Genomic DNA, 26,227 nt, shown 5'->3' on the forward strand with positions numbered 1-26,227 from the left:
GCCGGAAACACCAGGGGATTACAACCCCAGCGTTCCGGGAAGTCAGGCGCCGGCAATTGTAAATCCCTATTCCCATTTGAGTCCCAGAAGACTCAATGGGAATGGGGACCACAGAAGCTCCGGCACTGTTAATAACGGTGGCGGTGCTTCCGTGAAACTCTGCGGGCGGGGATGCAGTTCCACCTGCCAGGTCTGACCGTTGCGGGCGGGACGGCACCTGCCCGCAGAGTCGTACTATGCTGGTCCGGTAACAACAGTGCTGATAGGCTTAACGGCACCGTTGGTACTGGACCAGCATGGTTATAATGAGGCCCAGTGTGTTAGATGTACTACTGCCTACTGTCAACTCTAACTACTGTCCTTCCACTCCTACTGTATCACATGCACCACAACCTAATGTAACCCAGCAACTGTTTTTCCCAACAGTTTTTCCTACCAATGTAACCTAGCGCCATGATACTTCCGGGTTTGGGCGCTATCAACAAATGAAATAAATGAATAAATAAGTCCTCTCTACATACCACTAGTTCAACCTTTGCCAGAGGCATTATCAGAGCAGGGGAACAGGCCATTAATTGTTCTGAGAAATAAGATTTCCATTTTTCCAAAGGGATTATATGAGTACTCTTTGGAGTGTTTTTCCTTGTTGTAGACTGCATGCCATACCTTTTTTCTATTATTCTCATTTAATTCTTCATAAACATTCTGGCATTCCGAGTTGATTTCAGACATATAATGTTGCTTTCTCCAGTTGCAATATTTATTTTTTAATATTCTTATTAGGGAGCATTTAGAGGGATTCTCAATAGCCAATTGCCCAACCTTTCTGATCTCCTGTCTTGATTGACTTTTCCCCTCGATTAAGATACTATTGTATTGATGTACTTGATTTACATTAGTCTTAAATCGGGGAGGAGTATTCCTTGTCAGAGAAGAACTAGTAATAGTACTGGTTCAATACACAATTTCATCAGGACATTTAAATTGAACATATATTCTTTCCAGACTGGACATGTAGTTGGTAATTGCCAGAAAATTATGTTCTGACAACCCCACTCGATTCAAACCACTGTTCACATTGATCTTACCTCCCACATCAATTTCATTAGAGACCATGTTACAGTGTTATAGACAAAATAGCATGGTCACTATATTTTATGTCGTTGATCGACATGCATTTGGCAATCTTCCCAACACTCTCACTTCTGTAAAAATAATCAATTGTGGAAGATTTATTGTCCATCCTCCATGTTAGAGCAGGAGGGACATGCCCCAAGATTACTCAGTTCATCATAGAAACTCCACCCATTTTACTGCCGCTGAGCCTGTTTTGGCCTGCTTGTTAAAGATATTATATTATCTCTGTTATCATGTAATCAACTCAACATGATTTCAGGTCACCTCCAATCAAAACATGTGCAACTTCTATCCCAGTCGTGTAAGAAATTAGTGACTCATAAATACCCATCTGGTTGTTATCGGTATGTAAACCAACTGGAGGATCATAGATATTATCAAAAGGATAGATAAATCATCAGACACTTCAACCATCAAGTAATTAGAATTAGGAGTGGATTGTTGCAACTCTGTAGCCTTAAATTTGTCAGAACACAATGTAATTAGTCCCCCACTGAGTCAACCTTTGAGACCCCTACAGGCCGTGTTACTAAAGCATACAAAGCCACCAAACATGGCATTTCCAGTCAGCCATGTCTCCTGGAGTAGAACTTTTTCTGAATTTGGAAGGTGTTCAATAGATCCATTATCCAAAAACAAGTGGCCATGGCCACAGGTGTTCCATGAGGATATAATGTTATTTTTCAGGAGCATTTTGAAGGGAGCAGCCAAAAAATGAAAGTAGCCATTCCAAGTGATTCTTTACTGCAGCCATGTCTCCTGCATTGATAGTAGGGGTAATGGTTGTGGCCACAGATAGATTATTTGTTGTAATAGGGCAATTTATCTTTATCAAGTTAGAGTCTACAACAAGATCAATGTCAAAGCCCCACTTCAATAGCCATTGCGCCCTGCTCTGCACCAGCGCAACCACCTCAGAATCACAGCAATGAACCTTAGCATATGCTCTGCACTCCAATTGTTCCACACATTTCATGTCTCTACTCTGTAAGACCTGCAGAGAGGGAAGGTGTGCTAATGATGTCAGAAGGGCTTTTCTGTTTAACGAGTGCTTATCGTCTTCAAACAGCTGTGATGCAGTAAATGAGGATGCTGGTAAATGCCTCGCCTCAGTCTCTTTAACAACTACCATGCTTTGGGAATCCATTGAAGACTTCGCTCTAACTGGGATTCAACAATAACTCTGGGCACCTGGATTGTTTGAGCCGATCCCAAATGCAACTGCTCCCTTGGGTCCTCAAGTTCGACCGTACCCGTAGCCTCAGGCAGAGACATTTGCTCAGCTTCCTTTTTGTCTCCTCTGCCTAGAAGCCTTGAGGTTAAATTACATGCTCTACTGTCTGATCTTCTTACCCTTCTAGCCACCTTCCTGCAAGCTTTCTTTGATAGTGGAACTCTTTGCTGAATGTTTAAGGATACTGCGTCAGTAGGGACCTCCTCAGTACAGGCGGCTTGGATAGTCAACTGAGCTCTTCTTCCCTTGTTTAACTTTGCCTTTTATCTCCTGACATTTCTTGAGAGTAAAGAGTCGTCAGATCTTTCGTTTGCCGATACTTGGAAGTACTTCCGCAAGAGTGGATTCCAGCGGAGCGTCATCCCTAGGGCTCTCTGCTTCAGCAACTGAAACAATGGAGTGCTCATTCTTTGAAGGCTCGATGCTTTTGTATTGTTTTGTTTAGAAACAGTGTCAGGCAATAGTAATGGAGCATCTGTTTCCTCAGCCATCGATAACAATAGGGCTAATTGGGCAGCATGTTTCGCCGATTAATTAGAAATATAGTTAAAGACTTTATGAAGTTTTTTTTAAGGCAATATGTGTTGCTTCATTATCTAAAGTTGGTATGTCATACTCTTACGTCCCGTCCCCTTTCCTCCATACTGCATGGGCGTCCCTCGCTAGGGACGGTAGAAGGAACCTTTTTCACCAGAAAAAACCTTGTTCTCCTTTAAATTTAGAGGCGCGCAGGGGTGCGGCCATGGGAGCATGCGCTGCCCTGACTTCACCCACCGGTGCCACAACCTGTCCCTTTTTCCACGTCTACGGGAACAGGCTGATTTCACCAGCGCTCCTGGATTTGGCTTTGTCCATGTAATACCACGCGCTCTTCCCCGGATACTGTCTTCTGTCTTTTTTTTATCAGCCAGGCTCTTCCCTCCCATCAAGAAACCACACCCCGCGTGGGACCTCAATGTAGTGTTGGGCGCATTGGCGCACAAACCATTCAAGCCAATGGAGTCCGCGGACATCAGGCTGGTCACCATTAAACAGCTCTGTTGGTGGGCCTCACCTCTGCTCGCAGAGTCAGCGAGATCCAGGCACTTGTGGCTTCAGAACCCTATACTACTTTTCACAAGGATAAGGTGGTCCTGAGAACACATCCCACGTTCCTACCTAAGGTTGCCTCTGCGTTCCATCTGAACGAAGAGATACTCTTACCTACATTCTTTGCCGACCCTACATACAATGCTCATAGGGTCTTGCACTGTCTGGATGTGAGATGCGCTCTGAAATTCTATCTGGACAGGACCAAAGGCTTCCGCAAGTCGGACGCTCTGTCACCTTCGGGGGGGGGTCAAGGCCCAGTTATCAGGCATCCAAGGCCTCTAAAGCAAAGTGGATGGTTTCTGCCATCAAGGAGGCCTATGAGGGCCAGCACAAACCGCTTCCAGCTAACATGCAGGTCCACGCTGTCAGAGCCAAGGCCACGGCCATCGCATTCCAGCGGCAGCTGCCGTGGCAGGTCATCAGCAGGACGGCCACCTGGGCCACCCCTTCGGCTTTCTGTAAGCACTACTGTCCCACGTCGTCCCCCCTAATAATACTGGTGTCATTAGGCAATGTTAAATATTGTCGAAGCGTCAATGAGGACTGAGGAGTGGCGCCAGTGGGCAGAGTCAGGGGAGTGCATGCTCCCAGGGCCGCGCCTCTAAATTTAAAGGGGATGGTTTTTTCTGGTGAAAAAGGTTCCGTCTCCTGTCCCTAGCGAGGGACGCTCGTGCAGTATGGAGGAAATGGGACTATGGACTTAAGAGTATGTTAGTCACTAGGGTAAGTAACTATACATTTTTCCTCCGACTTACTCGCGACTTGTGATACAGAATGCTGACCCAAGGAAACGCTCCCCCCACCCACCTTCATGGACCTCATGATTAGAGGCATCCATTAAACCTGTTAAATGAGGGGAGGCATCTAGTCTTTGATTTACTGTTCCTTTAATTGCGCTCGCTTCACTTGCTAGATTGTCTGAGACCACATCTTGCTCCAAATTAGAACATATGACAACAGGTTGCTGATAAATCTCAGCTTGGAAGGGACAGACATAAATGTAATAAAGAGTTATTGTTAGTGTTAGGGAGAATTCTCATTTCATGGCTAATTGCCTTTACCTAGTGAGTCCCTCAGCAGCTTTGCTGGATCTCTGTAGTTTCTTTTCCACTTGGTAAGAGTGTGAGCTTTTCACCACTCTTACCTGTATTTTGCTATGTGTTTTTACCTGTTTTTGTTATTGTGGGCTCTGGAGTACACCACTTCAGTAGCCCCCTTCTTTGTGTGTGTCACACAGCACCTTCTGTGCAGTGGCACAGGGTTGTCGTTCCGACTTCCCACCGACTCCATTTCTGAGGTGACTACTGTGCCCCAGAAAAAGGGTAAAGTTACCATTAACTTTACTTAGTCAAAAGTAACCACAGATCCAGTACACCCCATCTTACATGGAGTACTGGAAGGGTTAACTCTTAACTCTTTTTATCTTTACATCCTAGAGCATTGTTATGCTCTTTTAACATTTAGACATAGCTGGTGGCAGTGGTATCTACCCTAAATTTCTACCGTGGTTATCTTATATAACCGTGGTAATATTGTAGGCTATTGTGTTAGCCTCAAACTTAAACCCGCTTGACCAAATCCTTTTTCGTTTGGCTCTGGTGCGGTTTATCCGCCATTTCTTTTTGTTAAACTCCTTCTTGTGTTTTACTTTGCGCGGCAAACTAGGTTTGCCTTCTTTGTTCACCGTCTTTTGGCGGGCTTCTACCTAGAAGTCCTCCTCAAGGCGCCTGGATGTCTAGGTGGGCTGAATGTGAGGGAGGGGTGTAGTCACCCACTGCACAGGGTATTTTAGGAAACCCAAGTCGCACTTTGTCATAATTGGCCAGGGTGGTTGTCCGGGCTCGACAACCCCCCTGCTGGGAGATTGACAGCCAGGCTGTGTGAATGGGGGTTTTTCGCATAAAAGGCAGGACTCTTGGTCTGGAAGTCAGAGAGTCGCCACTGGAACTACAAGGAACCGACAAGAAGTGGAGTAGAGGTCGACTGCTGCAACTACCCCGTACCGGTGAAGCCCTGCTGCAGTCCTGAGCTATCTACCCTTCAATGACTAAGAGGAGATCCAGTCTGGAGTCTTCTTCCCTTGAGCCTGGTGGGGATAACCAGCTCATCTTCTTCAGTCAGAGGTCGCCTTCGTAGTCGAAATCGCTGCACACTACTGTAGTGGTCCGGATAGCCACCTGAAGACCCTCTCCTGTTTTTAAGGAGTGCACCTTTTATTCATTGTCGCTGCTGCCGGCCTCATCCCTGTGTGGTGCGGACCCACTCATCGTCCTTCTTCGTGCCTGTGCTGCAGGAAAGCGTGGGTCTGCGGGAAACCAACAGGAACAACTGCCGTGGCACCAGCTTCGTTCTTTGTGAAAGGTACTGTGTCCTGTTTGAGGAATTTTGGGTGAAATCCCTATTTCTCTACTTTAAGGCTCGTCCTTACTTTTCCCTCCTTCTTATAACTTTTGCTTCCGAACATTGACAATATCAAAGTACTCTTGAATCTCGAACTGTCCGACTGTCTGATCCTCTTGACTTTGGCTCCGGCCCTTTGATTCTTGAATTCCTGTCTATATGTGTTCTGAGATTCTGTCTGTCTAACCAACATATTGCCTGTGATTTTTGCCCCCAACTCTCTCTGGGTATCTCAGGTGCTAAGTGTGTTTTTACCCCGGTAGCATTTCTTACCGCGGATACGTGTTTATCTAGTAGACCGAACTGTGATCGCAATTGTTTGTATTCACGGTGACATGTTCTGTTTCGTAACACCGGTCCATTCAAACACAGGGTACTTACCTCGAATAATACTGTACAAAGTGAATTGGCTAGTCGTAGTATATTTTACGTGCGGTTTTTGAATTCATAGAAGTGTTGTGTTAATAACAAATGGTTTAAAAATAAATGTACTTATATTTTATACCTGAAACCATGAAGTCAGTGTTTGCTTGAGTCACAGTAATTGTGGTCCCTTTGTGTAATCTCTGCTACTGCTCATATACTCTTGAGATAAGCCTGGCTGCTCCGCTACTGTTACCACTATAACCTAGTAGTACAGGCTTGTACCAAAGGTGACACTTGTATTGCCACCTGTAGTCTTGTGTGTAGTGGTCCCTAAGGGCACTGCACAAGATTCTGCCTAACAGTTATCAAATTTGATGGCTTCACTGGTCATTGTTTGTTCTTTTGCTGATTCAGGCTCAGTGGCCCGCTTACTACCACCCCCCTTTGCCTGTGCATTAAAATAATTTATGATTTTGGTGCCAACTAAGGCCTTGCAGCTTGCTGAGTAACCAGGCAAATGCAGACCAACCTGGAAAATGCAAGCATCTCCTGCCGTGGCTGCTCTCCACTTAGCAATCCACTTAACAAGCCACGCCTGCGGTACATTGATAACCACAGTTGTGGGGAATACTTTTTTAAAGAACTGGACTAAGGAAAAAAAGTGTAATTTTATTGGGGGATCCTGGTCAGTGGCCATTTTGGACCATTTGGTTCCTTAAAGTAACCCAGTAGCCATAGCCTTCGGCCACACCCATTACCACCCACCTCACTGTAGCTGTAAAATGATTTCCCTTTTTGTTCTTAATCCAGTTTTTAAAAAAACGTTTCCCCCATAATTGTGTTTATTAATGTCCTACAGATAACCATGGTTATCCGTAAATGCACACAAATAACCGTGGTTCTCTGTCAGAAGCACGCAAAATCACAAACTCTTCCCTGCTGCCCCAGGCACTCACCAAGTGCCCCCCTTCTCATGCCATGCTACCCCCTTCAAGATGTTTCCCCTCCCTAACCCTTTCCCATCCCCCCCAACACTTGTCTGACACCCTTTAATTCCTGATCTAGTTTTCTCGCCGGATAACCCCGGTTATGCGAAAACATTCAAGCTCTAAACTTGGCCATGAATACTGGTCCCTTTTAGGAAACCTATTGGAGCAATGTGTAGAGTGACTACGGCCGAAGGCCTTGGGCACTGAACATGGTCAAAGACCATGGCTAGTGGGCCTGGAAGAAAGCTATTGCGACAACATGTAAATGGCCCACTGCCGAAGTCTGGAGCCAATGGCCGTGGGCAAAGGCCATTGCTAGCGACTGGGAATGTGCCGAGTTAAGCTGAACATGACTTCCCACATCCGCTGAATTTCAAGGGTTTTGTTGCGTTATATGTATGGTTCATGATTACAAATAATTTACTGTTGGGATGAGTACTGTGGAAAAAGAAATGAGCACCAAGACCAGTGTTCATTAAAATGCTCATTTATTTTATGCAATGCAGGAACTCTCATTGGGGCTATGTTTGACCTTTCACTTTTTTTTTTTTTTTTTTAAAAAGGGTTATTTCGAAGGAGTAACATATTTTACATCTTGGAATGATAGCCTCCTATGAGAAAATAATTTATGATTATTCTATGTTTTGTTAATGTGCTTGGCTCAGTAAGACGTGCAACATTCTTATTATGACTCCAATATATACTGGAATGCTCATTAGAAATGAACATTGTAGGGGGGCGCTGTTGAGCAGCCTGCAAGATGGCTGCCTAGCATTGGAGCTCTGTGTGCCACCAACGAATATCTGATGACAATGGCGGAATCCCTGCTGGCTGGGCCCTGAATTTGCTGCCAGATATTGCCTTGGGTGCTTGGGATAGCTACCTTTTGGTCCTGAGAAAAACCGGTGCCCCAGAACCGAGACACAGCCCTCGACAGCTGCGAACGGCTGATCTGGCATTGGCTTGCCCACGCGGTCCGCGTGGCCCGGGCCCTACGCCGTCCCCTGGCGAGACCTCTCAGCGTGTACATCCTCCCCGATACAAGTTCACCTCATCCGGGGTGCCAGGTGCCGCCGTCGCGCAATCGGGGAGCTGCGGCTGAGATCCGGAGCCTGCGGCTGGTGTGGGACACGCGGCGTGGGCGCCTGGGCTGAGTGGCCCGTTGTGGGCCGCGGTGTTTGGCGTGGCTTGGAGGTGGTCCTGCGCTGGTCGACCCGCGACCCCGTGAGCGGTGACAGACAACCAAGATTCAAGTAAGCGGGCGAGGGGGGAGTTGCCGCTGCCGGGTGCCGTGACTGGCCACGGCTGGCGAACCTGACGGCTCTTCCCCAGACATGTGGAGTGTGGGGAGCCCCGCAGCTGTGCTGGTGGGGGGGGGCTGCTGCCACTCACCTTCTCTCCTGCTGTTGGCGGGACGCGGCTCCTGCTCCCTTCTCTCCGCTCGGACCGTTCTTAAGCCCCCGGGATTGGTGAACGTTCCATCTGTGACCGGCGCCCCATAATATCATGCTCCCACTGCCTGGACAGGAACTGAGCTGCGGAACACTCTGCCCCCATCGGGCCATAGCCACACTCAACACTCCGGGTCCCCTCCATCCATCTCGGCCAGGCCAGTGTCACCTTTGATGCCCAACAAGCATATCCGCTGAGCTATTAATTGTGCGGACACTGCCACCCGGACACTGGGCAAGTCCTCTGTGGGCACTGGACGGCGCAACCTGCCCTCACCTGCCGCCATACTTCAAGGGTAAACACAACGCGGCAGCCTTGCACATCCGTTGTACTGCGACCCGGACAGCTTATATTGCTCCATACGAACCTGTGGCCTACCTGCTCATACCTGGTGTCCCTAGACTCCCAGCGGGAGCTTGGCCGGGGCCGCTGGATCCTTGCAACGTACCATATTGCCTGAAAGGCTCACCGGACCCTCCTGAAAGACCTGTGGTGCACAGTGCACATGCACCGCTGAAGCTCCTACCACTCCGCCCCCCCATCTGACTCTACACTGCACAAATTGCAGCGCTCTGAACTCGGGAGGGGGGGGGGTTGAGGGGGTACGCACGCCACACTTGAACACCCTAAAGTCCGGCTCCACAATATCTAACAGATCACGGGGCGCAAATAAATCTGGCACTATGGATAAATTCACCAAGGCGGTCCCCAGGCTGGAGCAGGGGGGCCCTTCCACAGGCCAAGAAGATATGGAGGTACCAGCTGATCCCCCCCCCCCCCACCCCAATCTGACAGCAATGAAGGAATTGATGGCCAAGAACTTTGCGTCATTCCACGAAAAAATAGACGATATAAACGCGAACATGGCATCATTAAGGACCAAGCTCGATCACCATGGAACCAGGATCACCGAAGCGGAAACCAGAATCAGTGCCAATGAGGATGGGGTTCAGGCGCTGCGGAACACCGTCACAGAGCTTACCCGCGACATGAAATATGTCAAATCCAAGTTCGATGACTTGGAGTCGAGGTCACGCAGAAATAACATCCGCATAGTGGGTGTTCCTGAATCTGCACTCAAGGGACACATGGAGATTGCGATTGAAAAACTACTCAGGGACCTGCTCGACAATCCAGAGCTTTCCCCATTCTTCGCAGTGGAGCGCGCACTAGCTCCCTGCCCCAAACCGGGCGACTTCCCCAGGCCCATAATTGCGAAGATACTGAGCTACAGAGACAGGGATTACATACTGCGATTGGCACGTGAAAAGGGAGAGCTCAGACTTGAATCACAGACCATCAGGATCTTCCCGGATTTCTCTACCGGGGTGCAAATGGAGCACCGGCAATTCAACGGAGTGAAAAAGATGCTTAGAGACAGGAACATCGAATATGCAATGCTGTTCCCTGTCTGTTTAAAATTCACACATCGCAATAAACTCTACTTCTTCACGGTCCCAGATGAAGCGGTGAAGTACATAGAGGCGCACATCCCCCTCAACGATCCGGTTGACGACCTGATGGAGAATGACCGAGGTCCCTGCCTGCTGTCAACTGAGGCAGACCCTCCTCAAACCGAGTTATACCCTTCGACACATAGTTCACCCCTGCCTAGGATTCACACCACCATGAGACAACCGCCTCTTGACATCAGCACCTCCGCTTCACCCATTGCTTATGCTGAATGTCACCTCGCACTCTACCAGATGTTGCTACACCTGCGGGGGTGGTTGTACTCCCCAGCTGACAAATGTGGGGGTTATAAACTCTATCTCTTATACAAAATGTTGTCTTGTTATGCATGCAGGAATCAATGTTGTGACTCATAGCAATGTATGTCGTTGAAAGATATGCTTGATGCACTGCCCACGGCATGGGTCTACGTCAGTATCATTTGTGACAACTACATTACAGCCTTCCTATCTTCTGTTTCTTCACGTTGGTTCACTATTATGCGCTTCGTAATGTGGATGGGCCATGCCGGCTCTCATGCAACTTCATTGCTTGGTTATTGTTAACTACGATACACTTGGGGGGGGGGGCGGCGGGGGGCTGTGCAGACCCACCCAGCCTGTCCACTACCCCATTGACTCCTAGGTAACCTCTGTCATGATTACAGGGGGGCGAAGCCTCCTGGTCGCAATCTGCTTGCGGTAGTTGGCCACGCTAATCCATGCCCTATTGATGCTCCTTCGATGCATATATTGGTAACAATGACAGCTTGACTGCTATGTAACCCGTCGAAACATGTACCACTTTGGTACTCTATTGCTCCTGTTTTCTTTTTTAGTGTCCGCACGGCAACAGCGCACCCCACTGCGGTTGCAATGGCTAATTTAGAGGGTTTTCTAATTGTTGGCCCCTGTTGGGCCTGCAGAGCAGCTGGACCAAGTTGTAATGAGTCCGCTGACATCTAGTTTGGGGTAATTGTTGGTAATTGTGGGCAGGGAGTGGATGTGGGCACTACCGATCCTTGTTGGGTGGTGAGGGGGGGAGGTTGTGTTGGGGTTGAAGTTATATAAAATGGCGGAAGTAGAACAGCACATCGCGCTATGATAGAGCTGCATAATTGTACTGACTCTGGTTGGGAATGCATTCTGTGCCACACATACTGGGGTGTACCCTAGACCCATGCGATACCCGTTAAGGTAATGTCCTGGAATGTCCGGGGCCTCGGCAACTACACCAAATCGCACAAGATTGCCGCTTATGCCCAAAGACATGGTGCTAGAATACTCATGTTACAGGAGACACATACACAGACCCACCTGGCTACTACCATCGCACCATCCTGGGGATCCAATAGATTTTACACAACCTACTCCACACAGGCCCGAGGGGTATTGACCCTGATACACAAGTCTATTAAATTCACTCTCTTAAAAAGCTATGTTGACCCAGATGGCAGATATGTTATACTACACTGTAGGCTGGTAGACAGAGAATATCTCTTGGTTAACACCTATGGCCCCAATGTGGACTCCCCTGAGTTTTTTGATGCCGTATCTACAATCCTGCTGGGCTATGTGGGGATCCAGATCATCTGGGGGGGCGACATGAACCTGGTACTCGATGTGGATCTGGATAGGACTGGATCAGCACCCAGAGCACTGTCGCGGGCTGGGCGCAAGCTACATGCATTGTGTGCTGCACTTGACATTCGTGATGTTTGGAGGTCGTTCCATCGCCAACTGCGTGAATACTAGTTTTATTCTACTGTGCATGATAGTTCATCCAGAATTGATCTCTTCTTCCTTGTTGGCCGGACCCGGGAAGCCCAAATACTGTCCCGTACGATATCCGACCATGCACCCGTTCCTCTAACTGTTGAGCTTGGAATACCGGTTATTACTTGTAGCACCTGGCGTTTTAAATCTGCGGCCCTCCTGGACATTGTATTTAAAGCCGACATACTGGCTGACATTACCTATTTTTAATGTAATTCCCTGCAGTCCACCACGGCTAGTGTCTGTTGGGACTCATTTAAGGTATATATCAAGGGGATGTCCATCTCCAGGGAGGCCGGTGTACTGAAAACCATTAGAAACGATCTTACTCGCTCTGAGGCCAGGCTTAGGGACCTAGAGTGTGACTGCGCCACTGCGGCTGACCCCGCTAAACTAGCGTAAATCAACGAAGAACTGGGTGTCTTTGATTCGCATGCTACCAGGGAGGTTCGCTACTTCAGCCGGCCGATGGCTACGCGCATGTACGGGGAGGGGGACAAACCCGGGAAAACACTGGCCAGGCTAATGTGGGGGGAACGGGGCCAGACCCAATTGTGTCCATCAAGGATGCTGGGGGTATACCTCAGTGGTCCGATCAGCGGATACTAGATACTTTTGCTGACTTCTACACCGACCTATACACTGCCCCCCCAGAACATAGTGAACAACACATGAGGGACACCCTTGCCCAGATCCCGATGACACTCCTCTCCGGATCCACCAGGGATCAGCTCGACCTGCCGATCACACTCGAGGAGGTGGTTGAGGCAATCTCCGATCTGCCCAGGTGTAAGGCACCTGGGCCTGATGGGCTAACACCGAGTTTTACCAGGCACATGTGGCCATCCTTGCTCCCAGACTGCTTGAGGCCTGGGATGAATCACTCCGCCTCGGCGTCCTCCCTCCCTCACTGTGGGAGGCTATTATTATGGTACTGCACAAACCCGGTAAGCCTAGCGATGAGTGCGGCTCATATAGACCCCTTTCGCTGATGAACATTGACACAAAAATCTTTGCTAAAGTGATTGCCAACCGCTTCCTTCCTGTCATGACGCACCTGGTACATGAGGACCAGTCGGGGTTTGTACCCGGGAGAGCCACCTCCCAGAACATCCGGCGGCTCTTTAATGTTATGGCCAGAATTGACCAGGATGCTAATGCCATCGCCGTTACACTGGATGCCCAGAAGGCATTCGATATGGTCTCATGGAAATATATGTGGTTGGTTCTGGAAACCATGGGTATCGGGACCCAACATGATTAGATACATTAAATGATTGTACACAGAGCCGGTAGCCAGGGTGCGGTTTAACTCCTCGACTTCTGCAATGTTCACGCTCTTTAGCGGGACCCGCCAAGGCTGTCCGTTTTCCCCGATGCTCTTCGCAATGGTTATAGAACCCATGACAGATTATGTCAGACCACGACAGACTCACAGGGCGATCCGCTTAACTGGCAAACCCGAAATAATATCCCTGTATGCCAATGATGTATTATTATATATCGGAGACCCCGCCACTCACCTCGACCCAATCCTTAGAGACATTACACGTATTGGCACTTGCTCAGGATTTACAATTAACTATTCCAAATATGAAATCTTCCCACTCACCATTAACACACCACAACCTACCTCTGAATATCCACTCCGCTGGTCCCCTGGCAGTATTCGATACTTGGGTGTCCAGGTGTCCCTTTCCGGGTCCACCCTGCTGGCGGATAACTATGCGGCCGTTGCGCAACTGGCTGGGTCCAAGATGGCCAGATGGCGCTCCCTCCCATTGTCACTCGCGGGGAAGCTCTCTCATCAAAATGATCCTCGTCCCTAAGCTGCTATACATATTCTGCAACGTCCCCATCTGGCCCGGAAAACAATACTTCTCATACCTACTTAAAACCTGTGCGCAGTTTCTATGGCACTCGGGCGCAGTCCGCTAGAGATGGTCGGACATGGTGCCCCCATATGAGTATGGCGGGCTTACAGCGCTGGATCTGATGCTGTACTGGATTGCTGCGCAGGCCCAATACACTACATACTGGTACCCCAGCCTCTTAACCCGTCCACATGTTAAGCTCGAAACATTGGCTGTGGCCGGGACCAACATCATGACCCTGGTTTTCCAATGGGGATTCTCATCTGATAACCCATTTGACCCAGTGGCCGCCGCTCTACTCACCTGGGGCCATGTCTTTGCCTTGGCGGTCGACACCAGCCCCTACTATAAATGGCTTCCTGCTTGGAGATTTCCCGGACTGGAACCACACACGATGCGGCCTTAGCCTGCCACTGGCGTGCCTGGGGATACCAAGCAATTACTGATTTCTTCCCTGATGGGAGGTTCATTGACCATCAATCTTGGAGGCAGGACCACACGGAATCTGCACTTGAAAGGTTACAGTATTATGGACTATGCCTCCTTCCATGCTATGTGGCCCAGCTTCCCTGATGAACCTCCTGACTCTCCCAAAGTCGCCTATATCGCCAACTCCAGTGGCACCCACGGGGTGGTTTCCTCTCTTTACAAACTTTTGCGGCCTGGATCCCCCCCCGGCCCTCACGTGTACGTGCTGAGTGGGCGGGTGAGCTGGGCCTGCAGATCTCGGACCACCTATGGAAAAAGATGTGTTCCCATACCAAAAGAGTATCCCTCAACCTCCGCTATCGTCTAATCCAGTTTAAACTGCTCAACAGATTGTACTATACTCCTCACCGACTCTCCAAATTTGCTGGTACTGACACACACATATGTGCCCGATGCAGGGAGGAAGGCGCAGACCACTTTCACATGTTTTGGTTATGTCATAAACTGGCAGACTTCTGGGAGGGGGTCTTGGGAGCCCTCGCTGATATATTATGGGTGTAGCAATTGACCCGGACCCGTTGGGTCTCCTGTTTGGAGTGTGGGAATCGGAAGATGCTAGACGACAGGCTACATTTCTCGACATTAGCTGAATGGTGGCTAAGAAGTGTGTGCTGCAATGCTGGAAAAGTCCCTTCCCCCGCAACCTTTCAGAAATGGCTCAATGCACTTACCTGGTCTCGTACCTGTGAGGAAGAGTATCTGACAATGCTCCCAGTTCAATCCTGCCCTAAAAATGTGTGGTCAGCCTTTAACAGCTATCTCATGGATCAGTCTGAGAGTGTGTCTGGTGGAGGCTCTCCCGTCACCTCATAGTTGCACTCCTGTGTGCTGGACATTGGTCAGCTACTGTCTGCTATGTAATTGAAGCATTCCCTGTTTGCTATATGTGCTGTATATCACTAATGCATCTGCTGTACAATGTACTCTGCCAAGTGTGGTTGCTGTAACTTCTCCCAATAAATAAAACTAAAAAAAAAAATAAAAAAAATGAAAGGAACAGTGTACATTTTACAAATAGTTAATTTGGAATGGAAGGGACAATACATCATTTTTAGTAGCTTTTTTTGCAGAAAACTCACACCATTTTGCCTTCTAAAATGTCCTTCCTTCTTGGAAAGGGTCACACTCTGATTAAATCGAATAATGTTTTCTTTGCCATGCTTGCAACTGATTGGTTGGTAGTGCTGTGAGCCCATCCACGTTGTGGGGTACACACAGATGCTGATAGTTAACAAAAAATAGAACATACTAAAAATCACAGCTCTAGTCCCTGTAGCCATTTTTTGCTGGACCCTTATAAGATCTGTCAGAACCTCTGCAGAGCCTCCACCTTCCTCGTCCAAAATATTCACCCTTAGTGTGACTACAGCATTCCAGAAGAACACACACATTGATATTGTATGTCTCCAAACAGGCCATTTCGCCCCTCTGGTTATGCCTCTGCCGCTGCTCATCACATTCTACTTCTAACCATAAAAACACATTATCTCCCCCACCCCATTCAAGATATGTTCTTTCTGTGGTCATGCTGCTGTCATCAAAGGCTGGGGCTGGGGTAGGTCTGATAATGGGTCTTTCACCCACAGTGAGAGATATAGCTACATAAAATGAAATTAGAGAGAGCTAAAGCAGTGTGTCATATGCTAGATGCAGTTAGTAAATATGTAATATTTGTTTCTCTTGTCACAAACTCTGGAGCCCTAGGAACAGGCACTCAAAGGGTTCATAGATAGCAGGAGATTTCCTGCTAGTAAATCTTCTGCTCCCCAGCACTCCTTCCACTGTTACTAGGACTTGGGGATCTCCATGTTCAGCTCTCCCTCAGCACAGAAGGGGCAGTTCCTTCACAATAAGCTGGTCATGCTGAAGGGAGGTCCCGAGGAGGTGGGGAAGTCAGTTTACCTCTCAGATACAATTCAAACAGGAGCTGCCTTAGACATCTCATTTGAAGCTGAAGAGTGTATTTTACAATGTAACTGTAAAAGCATTTGTATTGGCCATTGAATGTTGGTAATTTCCTTCTTGTAGGATCAGGTGAGGCTGGATAAAGGTTTGTCTGCTCACCAAAGGCACCTTGAAAATGAACGCTATCGGCTTCAAGAGCAACTCAAGCAGACTGAGCGGCAAGTGTCTAGACGCATTGAGAAAATGCTAGAAGAGAACTACAGGTGGGTCAAAATGCTTACACTATACTCCTTTAAAGAAACTTCAAAGTTTAGTTTACTTTCCATGTGCTTAATATGTGACCAAAAGTAGAGAATGTGCCATTGCTGAGAAGCTTGCTACTGTTCCATATACACTTTGAATGCAGAGAAGACTGGAGCAAAGCTGCATATCTAATTTGTATATGCTAGTGGAGTTGGGAGCTAGGGAAAAGTCAGGCCAAGAATAAGCTGGTGGCCATTGCCTCTCAAAGTATAAGATTGGCAGTTGCTCCAGGTACCATTTATTTTACTACTTTGCGGCATGGATGTGTGTACTAACAAAGCAGAGAGAGTAATAGGTATTGTGAATCATCCCTAAGAAGGTGCACAGATATATTTCTATAAACCTTTCTTGACTGTTCACTTGCCAGAATGATGGTGAAACGTTTTGATTCTAGTCTGAAACGTCCTTGGAGGGTTACTTCTGCACACCGCATGCAAAATTGTGTTTCTAATGGACTCCTTCCTCTCAGAGATTCCTCATCTTGGACAGAATTTCCAGTGGCAGCTGGCTTAAGAAGCTTTTTCAGCTGCTATGGGGCACAGTGAGGCTGTGAATTGGCTCTGCTTGGCCTTGTCGGCACTCACAACTCCAGATGCAGCATCATGGGACAACTCCAGATGCAGCATCTTGGGCATTATCCATAGAGCCAATTGCGCCCAATGTTATTTTTTTCAGCACACTCAGCACGCATGATTTTCAGCATGCATTGCTTACCAGACTTTAACCTCCAGCCCAAAAGCAGTTGTAATGCCTGCTTGGTGCTGTGGCAGATTTTGGTGCAGAGAATAGTGCTTTTCCTGATGCAAGGGAAGAGTTAGAACGCTGTGCAAGAGGAACCACTACCCCATAGCACCTGACAGGATTTATGGTAGATGGCAATATTCTAATGGGACTATGCTTGTAATATCTAGGAAGCAATTCTTATTACCCTTGTGAGAATGATTAACATTAGATGTCATCAATATCTCACCTATACATTTGCAATGTAGTGTCTTTTTGTACTGATAAATATAAACACACTAACGATGCTGTCACTCTTTTTGTTTAGCATACATGTATTGTTATTCTCTTGTAGAGATAACGCATGAAAATTAAACGTATGTCTTTCCTAATATTAACAGTAATCTGGTTGAATATGGTCCTAGCATGCACATTTTCTCCTATTCACTTCTAGAAGTTTAAAGCAACCTACAACCCATGAACAATGTGTGAAACCATCTGAAAATCCGGCACAGTGAAATTTATAATGCTTTTCACAGTAGTGCGGTCAGGATTGTCGAACCACTGCAAAACCATTAAATGGAAAGGGCTAAAGAAAGACTGTAAAAAGTCCATGGTTTCTAAGTGCAGTTATCTTAAAACAATATAAAACAATCTAAAGAAATGAATTTAATTGCAGGTAAAACATCTTAAATCCACCTGTTTGGATTCTTCTCTTCCCTCCTCAGGTGTTTTGATGGGTTGACTTATCCTGACCAAAGAAATAAGAGAGGGAGCCACTGCACTATGCCCAAACTCATATCATGATTAACTCAGTTTCTTACCAGCATAAAGGATAGTTGAAAGGCTACCTGACAAAATACATCATGGAGTCATTTAATGATGAAATATAAATGGCTTATTCTAGCTCCTAAAATGTTCAAGCAGACAATAAATTAGAATTTGGACTAATTGGCAAAATACCAATTTATAGGCCCATTAGCAGATTTACTTTGCTATGGTGATACATTTGAATAGATGCATGCTTGTCCTTAAATAGGCAGCCATCTGGTCTGTGTTTCAGCTTCTGCCTGTCAGGACTGCTCTTCTTGGAATCTGCTCACCAGGAGTGCTGTGCCTGTCTCTCTCTGTGCATTTCAGCTTGTTAAATAGTCTGAAGTCATGTTTCTCAAAAATACATCCATTACCTTGCCAGACAATCTTGACTTGTGGGCGTCAGTTGTTCTGTTTATTTAAACAATGTTCATAAAACATGTATAACACAGTATATAAAATACATTAAACTTGAGCCATGCAATACAAGAGTAAATGCACCGACACAGCAATACAAAAATGAATGCAATGGCTAAAAACACATAAAAGCTTTAAAATATTAAGAAAGTTATTTGTGATAAAGGCCAGGATTTTACAAGTAGAGACTCAAGAAGCTATGATCTGTAATAGGGCAGGAATAAAAATTCTCCAAGCTCCTGCAAACTCTGAAAGCATTAGCTGCCAGTAAATAAAAGTAGGTGACTAAGCAGTGCCTAAAGCACAATATTTTCAAAAGAGGAATTAAGTATGTCTTTAGAGGATGATTATACCAAGGGCAAAGTAACAGGGCATGTATATTGTTTTTTATCAAAATGTTTTTGCAATGACAACTAAAGCCCTCACTATATTTCCGAGATGATCTACTCACCTCCAAGGGAAGCTGAGTAAAGCCTAAATTTGTTTTGCGTTTCCTGAATAATGTGTTCTAAACACAAGACAAATAGAATTCATTGCTACATTTTGTTTGATTTAGAGATATGAAGGCCTTTGCAGGTTTTTTAGATGCCTTATTCTGGGTCCTGCAAAGAAGTTGAATCTTCTTGAATGTGTTGAGAATTTGTTTCTTTTAGACGACACTAGTATAGGGTTTATGGCAAGATTAGAAAAACCCAGGTCATGTAATGTTTTAATAACATACTTAACTAGATTTCTGCCTGTTCTCCCAACTAACAGATCTTAATCAATAGTGTTTATCTTAGTTCCCCGCATGGCCATATCCTATTGGCTTTCAATTGATTTAAAAAATGAAAAAGTGCAGAAGGCATTCATGGTATGTAATCCAAATCTCTGCCACAAAACTGTAATCTTCTCTCGTACCAAAAATTAAGCGATGGGGTGTTGCAAAAGGTTGAATGTATGTTGACATATGAAAACAATAAACACATTTAAAAAGAATAATCATAATTTAAGCAATGCTTTATAACATCCGCCATCAAAAAGAGGAAGGTGCCTGGGAAGTCCCTGTAAATGTCACTTATAGGCTAATATTTTGAATCCTCCCAAACTAAATCTTTTCCAGCTAACAAGAAAAAACCTTAGTCACAGTCATCGAATTGCTCTATGTAATTTTAACATAATACTCCCAATGTTAATTTGGCATTCAGCACGCTATTTTCCCGTAGGAAAACATCGACGTTCTGAAAATGAACTAAATGATATTTCAAAAAGTTGCCTAATTATGTATTGCCCAAATGAATTTACAAAATAGCCAAAGAGCCAAATTAAATATCCGATAATAAGATCTTCCCTCAGAACCAAATAGGCTTTAGAGACACATCGAGCACATCACACAATCTGCTCATGCTGAGCTCTGCCATCGAACATTCTTGGCAACGTCGTAAATTAGATGTACACTGTGCATTTATCGATTTTTTTTTTTTTTTTTTTTTTTTTTTTTTTTTTTTTTTTTTCGCCGCATTCGACACTATGTATAGAAATCGGCTGTGGCGGAAATTCGTTGCCTGGGGGATTGCGCCCGGCTTACTTCGTATGTTAATGCTTCTTCATGAAGACACATCTGTTCGAGTCCGTTTAAATGCACTGGGAAAACTCTCCAGACCTATATTAACATCTTGTGGTGTCAAACAGGGGTGCATGATTGCAGCCATACTATTTAATCTTTACTTATCTGATATGTGCAATACTTTACCATCTATCCTGCTAACTCCATTAAAAGTAAGAATGTCACCATAGGCTGGATTGCCTATGCGGATGACCTTGTTCTCTTAGATTATACGCCTGCTGGGTTGCAACTAATGTTAGATGCCTTAGTCACATATTCTGCCGCCAATGGTCTTACAATAAGCATTGCGAAAAGCAAAATTATGGTTTTCTCCAAGAAACAACGACCCAAAAAATCCGTATGGACTTTTATTGGAACAAGTAACCTCATATAAATATCTTGGCCTCATCTTTGATGATAAAATGAAATGGGATCTTCATTGGGCCGATCTAAAACGGAAATGTAATTTATCAGTTTGTGCACTTAGTGCCTTTATTGGACGCAACAGTGGCTTTTGTACATCTGTAGTGATATCCATCTACAATGCAAAGATTTTAGCTATATTACCTATTTGGGGTCATCATCTCAAGAAACAAATCATCATTTTTGAAGCAAAATTACTTAGGAAATTGTTTTGCCTTCCCCAGTGTATTAGTGTACAATACTTGTATCTTGAATTTAATATTCGGGGTATTTGAAATGTTTACATTGCTCAATGTGTTCTGCTGTTTGAACGTTAGCTCACTGTGTCCACGGGTACCATTATCGATCACTATATGAAGGGCTTTTTGGGTCTCGACGATAAGATTCCCATGGGTAAAATTGACTCGTACGCATTGGCTATATGAAGGTAGTGACACTTTTACAGCTGGTGATGTAAAGCAATGGCCAAAAAATAAGCTACGCATTGCCACATTCATGGAAAACATGTTTCACATTGGTAATATGCAATCTACTCGTGATTTCTGCAGTGAGAGAACATCTAGAATTTCACCACCACTTTATATCACAACCTAGCCGAGTCCACACATTTTTCGATTCTATTTATTAATCAAATTCAATGTAACGGTGGCTCTATCGCCTAACCGATAGAGCCGGCAACTGTCGTATCGTCATACCTTTTGTTGGTTATGTGGCAATTTAGTGAATGAGACTGTTTTCCATTTGCTCATTGAATGTGAATCTCTTATCTTACTCTGTAATAAGTTCTTTAAAGCATATATTAATGCTATTACGATGATTGAAATATTCCTTTTATGGCCTGTTTTTATGCAAGGAAAGGACATTAATTTAATATATCATATTGTACGTTTTTATATCTATGTAGTTGACATTTTTAATTGTCTTAAATAAGCCTAGTGTGTCTAGGTTTTTATATGGATATGGATTTTTCTCTTTGTAACTGTAATTTTATCTCTGGTGTTATACAAAGCCTTGTTGCTATATGTATATCCAATAAACTATTACTAATTAACTAAATATAATATGTTTTCTTACAATGGAGACAAATCTTAAATGCATTCTGTTCATCCCCCCCCCCCAAGAACTTTTAACAAATGTTTTCCTCTGCATAATACAGTGCAACTAAAACCTGCCAGCCTCAACTGAATTATTTCTTTTGAAATAGCAGATTCTGTTTAATTAAATTAAGTATCACATATAAGGATCACATATATGTTGTGATAACGACAGCAAGTTTGTGTGTGTGGATATGTGGCATTGTTAAAGCAAGTGGAGCGTATTGTCTTGCACATTAAAAATCAGGACTAATGCTCTACTGTACCAGCGTTTGTGCTAGGAAGCCACAGATAAGAATGGATTAATAATGCGCCTATGCATTGACGGCTGGTAATTGATGGCGTCCTGAATTAAAACAGGACCACTAGGTTGGACACACCAGTTGAATGTTGTTACTCGTAGCAGTCGCTTTAGAAAAACAAGATGCTCATCAAGTTGTAGATGAACAGAAAGCTGCTACGCATTAGAACACAGAAGTTGATGTAATTGGATGGGTGATCCCTTCAGTATCCTTTTTTATTATGTTGTCCTGATGAAGGCCAATATCTGCAAAAGAGGGATCGAAGAATCTACTCCAGTGTGGCGGAAACAGTGTTTCGACATCTATATTGTATTGAAGGGTGTTGATGTTGGTTCCCACAATGATCAGTATTAGTGTATCTTGTATACCATCATAAAATGCTGGATGTTGAAATATCAGTGGCCAAATATGTTGATTAATGGAATGTGCTACTTGTTTATATGTATGCAAGTACTTCAATTAATTTTGGATTAAGAAGTGAGCAGGTGGTTTGCCTCCTTTTGAAATTCCTTTTAAAGCTATTTGTGTATGCATGTGTGAAGATTCCCTGGATTGCCTGGATTGAGGAACCAGAGTCCCCATTGTGTTTGACATTAAAATGCAGGCCATGAAAATCATGTTGTTGCAAATGTGTACAATCTTAGATGATTCAGTATTTGAAAATAGATACACACAGTGTTTTGGTGGATAGAAATACAAAGAAATGTTTAAATAAAACACGGTTTGTTGAAAGGCCCTATGCTTGCATGATTTCTTTGTGACATATGAGCAGAAAGCAGGCCCATAAACCTGTATATACTATACTCATTCCATTGCAAACATAATGTATGTTGGACCCACTAGCAATGTATTCATGTGTGTGTGTCTGTGTGTTGCATTTAAAATGTACATCAAACCCGATTCCAAGATGGCCGCCATCCCGTGAGGACGCACATCTTTGCTCCTCCGCCTGAGCGGGAAATGAAAGGAGAACACTTGCAGCACACAACTACGAACTCCGTGATAGCAGAGACATCCCCGTAGGTTATTCGGCCGAGAAATAGCAAAAGTGTTCAAACCGGCACACACGCAGCCCTTTGCACTATACCAGGGGACAACGTTTTGCTGTGCGACAACACTCCGAGCAGAGCCAGGAGCCCGACAACGATCAAGAGCGAGGGAGGAGCCGGCTGATCGCAGCGGTCCGGGACGACTCCCAAGAACAAGGGAGAAAGGGCAGCTGACCCACATCACCAGCGGACGGTGAGCACCCCCCCACCCCCGGAAAACTCCCTGACCGACAGAGAACTCGCCCTGAGGCTTGGAAGTGCGGCGGCAATTGAAAACACCCGGGCCGGATAGACACTGCGCAGATCCCCGATCTCCACTGGACATGGATCAAACCCCCGAAAGGTACGTGATCAGGCTCGTAGGGGAGCGCCTAAGACAAAAAAGAGAGAAGGGGGGAAAAGGCATAGAAGACCCAGGGAAAACCCTACCCTCCGTGTTCTGTTGCACCGGTAGCCCAACGACTCGCAGCCGCAAGAAGGCACCGACCGTCACGCCACAACAGAGCGCACACCCACACGCAGCCTTTGACTCGTGGCGGACCCGGGAGCTTCCGTATGAGCACAAATCACACCCTAACACCTGAAAGCCCCCCCAGGCCCAAACGGAATATAGAAAGGAGTGGTGACACTTGTGCTAGCGGACCCGTGCTCACACAGATTTCGGATGTTGCCTGTTCTTAGGGCATATCTAATGCCCGCAATATACAGCAACCTACGGACATGCCACGGCCGGAACACTCTGTGCCCCTACACCACTAATTACGTTCGGTGGGAAGAAAACTGCTAGCACCCAGCGCCAATACTACGAACGCTGCACCATCCCTGTCCTCCCCCGAACAGAAGGCGATCAAACCAAACCGTAGGGGCTGATAAGGAGCATGCAGAGGCCGCACTAGGTCAGACCAGGGGAGCTCGCCATTTCCTCCATCACCTCTGAGACTCAGGCCCTGGAGAAGAGGGGTCCTGCCTGGGAAAGCCGGCTGGGCCGCCAACACGACAGCAGCCACTGTAAAAGCGGGCAAAAACCCTGGAACTGCCAGGAACTCGGGAGTAATTGCCATCCGACCCCAAGCTAATGGTGTCCTACAAAAGGACTAGCATACGGAGATTAGTACTCCTGAGGACTACAAAAGCAGGGTCACATACACCGGCCACAAACACCTAGTAACGACAAGGAGCCATACCACAACCCACACAACGGACGCACGACACAGATGTCAGGCACCAAACCAAAGAGCACCCCGGCAAGAACCAGATCCACAGCAAAGGGGCGAAACGGACAGCTGGAACTATACTGGAAACAGCCCCAGGAGGGGAAGCAGCACAGAAGTAATACAGAAGACTTGAGCATTGACACGGACATAGCGGATACCGACACTATGGCACTAAATAAGGAGGACCTACAGGAATGCCTGAGGGGCATGGAGAACAGAATGATGGACTCCCTCCAGAGCCAACTGGGCACAATCCGTGAAGAACTAAAATCCTCCCTGCAGAAGGTGAAGAAAGACATCGTGGAGCTGGGAGACAGAGTGGATATCACGGAGAAGTGCCTCACAGAGACAACAGAAGACGTAAAACAGAATACCATCCTCCTAGAACAGATCTCCAGAGCCACACACAACTTAGAATTGCAAGCGGAGGATCTCGAGAACCGCTGACGAAGGTCCAACATACGAGTCAAAGGCCTGGACGAAACGATTGGGGACAAAGATCTTAAAGACACAATCCAGCTGTGTTTCAGCAGCATGCTCAACGACACCCCACCAGAAAACATATTCATTGACAGAATACATAGAGTGGGGGCCAAGCGAAATGATCCGGGAGCCAGGCCAAGAGACGTGCTCATGGCAATGACCTCATACTTAATGAAGGAGGAAATATTACGAGCAGCCCGCACGCAACAGACAGGCACCATCAATGGCAGCCAGATCCAACTCTTCCAGGATTTAGCCCTATCCACGCTTCATAAAAGAAGACTGATGCAACCAGTCACGAGAGCACTGAAAGCCAAAAACATTATATACAGATGGGCATATCCCTTTGGACTACAATTTACGTGGGAAGGCAAACCACAGCGGATTTCCACATGCGAAGAAGGGATAACTTTGCTGCAGCTAGAAGAAGAAGAGGAACCCCAGAAAAATAAGGAAACACGCCAATTGAGAAAGGAGGGGGACCCAGACGTTGGGAATGGTCCCCCGACACTAGACAACACCAAGAAAGACAATCCGCACCAAAGGGTTCCAAGCCGCATTAAATCCTAAAGGAACAGGCTTCGCAAAATAACAATGAGCAAAACACCAAAGAAACAATGCAAGGTAAATCAGAGACGAGATTGAAATAAGCTTGGGCGGAGAGGGAGGGGAAATCTTGGAACCCACGAACAAGCCCAGATACACCCTGGGGGAATCAAGAGACCCAACGCTCCGGGCGTAACCCGGAGGAGGCGCAAAGACTCCTTGGTCCCACCACCATGAGGGTGAAACAAGTTGGGAAGTTTATAATTGTTTTGGTTTGGTTACGTTATGTTGGGGTGTGTTCGACGCATGGTCCGCAACTACACACTGTACACCACTTATTGTTGAAAGAGGGCACACAGATGACGTGGAGTCCTCCACACAAGACTTATGCCTGAGTTAACTGTAATGACCCTGAATGTACAGGGCCTAAACTCGCCAGTGAAACGACTCAGCATATTAACACGCTTCACGGAACTCCAAGCCGCAATAATGTTCCTACAAGAAACACACCTGCTCACGATAGGCTAGAAACGGATGACCCATAGGGACTTCCCTAAACAATACTTTGCCTCCAGAGAGGGGGGAAAAAAAACTAGAGGAGTCGCAATCCTACTAAACGCTACCCTACCATTCAAGAAAAAGGCTGTATGTAGAGATACAGACGGTAAGTTCCTGCTACTCAAGGGGACCCTGCACGAGCAAACATATACCCTAATAGCACTTTACGCCCTGAATGACAGACCAGACATCTTCCTGGGCGAAATCCTGCGGGACCTAGGTAGCCGGTGCGAGGGACAAATTATAATAGAGGCAGACTTTAACTGCGTAATGGACCCTCTAGATAAGACCCCCCCCCCCCCCACGGCTGCAGATGGCAGGAACAGACAAGCACTAGGCAAACTGTTCAGGGACCTACGGGTAATAGAGACGTGGAGATTCTTTCATGGCACAGAAAAGGAATTGACCCATTACTCTCCTGTACACAGGGGCTATTCGACGATAGACATGATCCTGACTTCATCCACCCTCATCCCACAAATCGAAGACGTACGAATAGGAGTACAATACCTCACGCCCCAGTCATACTAAAAATGATCCCTATAAAAGAGACAC

The 26,227-nt window shown here is 46.1% G+C and overlaps 1 protein-coding gene across 3 annotated transcripts in view; it reads left to right on the plus strand.

The window, feature by feature from the left end:
• LRSAM1 (leucine rich repeat and sterile alpha motif containing 1) overlaps window positions 1-26,227 on the plus strand; it is a 3,131,994-nt gene that overhangs the window by 2,049,568 nt on the left and 1,056,199 nt on the right. For all 3 annotated transcript variants that reach the window (XM_069609805.1, XM_069609807.1, XM_069609806.1), the window contains one exon: window positions 16,289-16,428. In XM_069609805.1, coding sequence (XP_069465906.1) covers window positions 16,289-16,428 — 140 coding nt within the window. The remainder of the gene's footprint in view (window positions 1-16,288; window positions 16,429-26,227) is intronic.

Source organism: Ambystoma mexicanum, chromosome 8 (genome assembly GCF_040938575.1).
Source record: "Ambystoma mexicanum isolate Mex_15411 chromosome 8, UKY_AmexF1_1, whole genome shotgun sequence".
NCBI lineage: Eukaryota > Metazoa > Chordata > Amphibia > Caudata > Ambystomatidae > Ambystoma > Ambystoma mexicanum.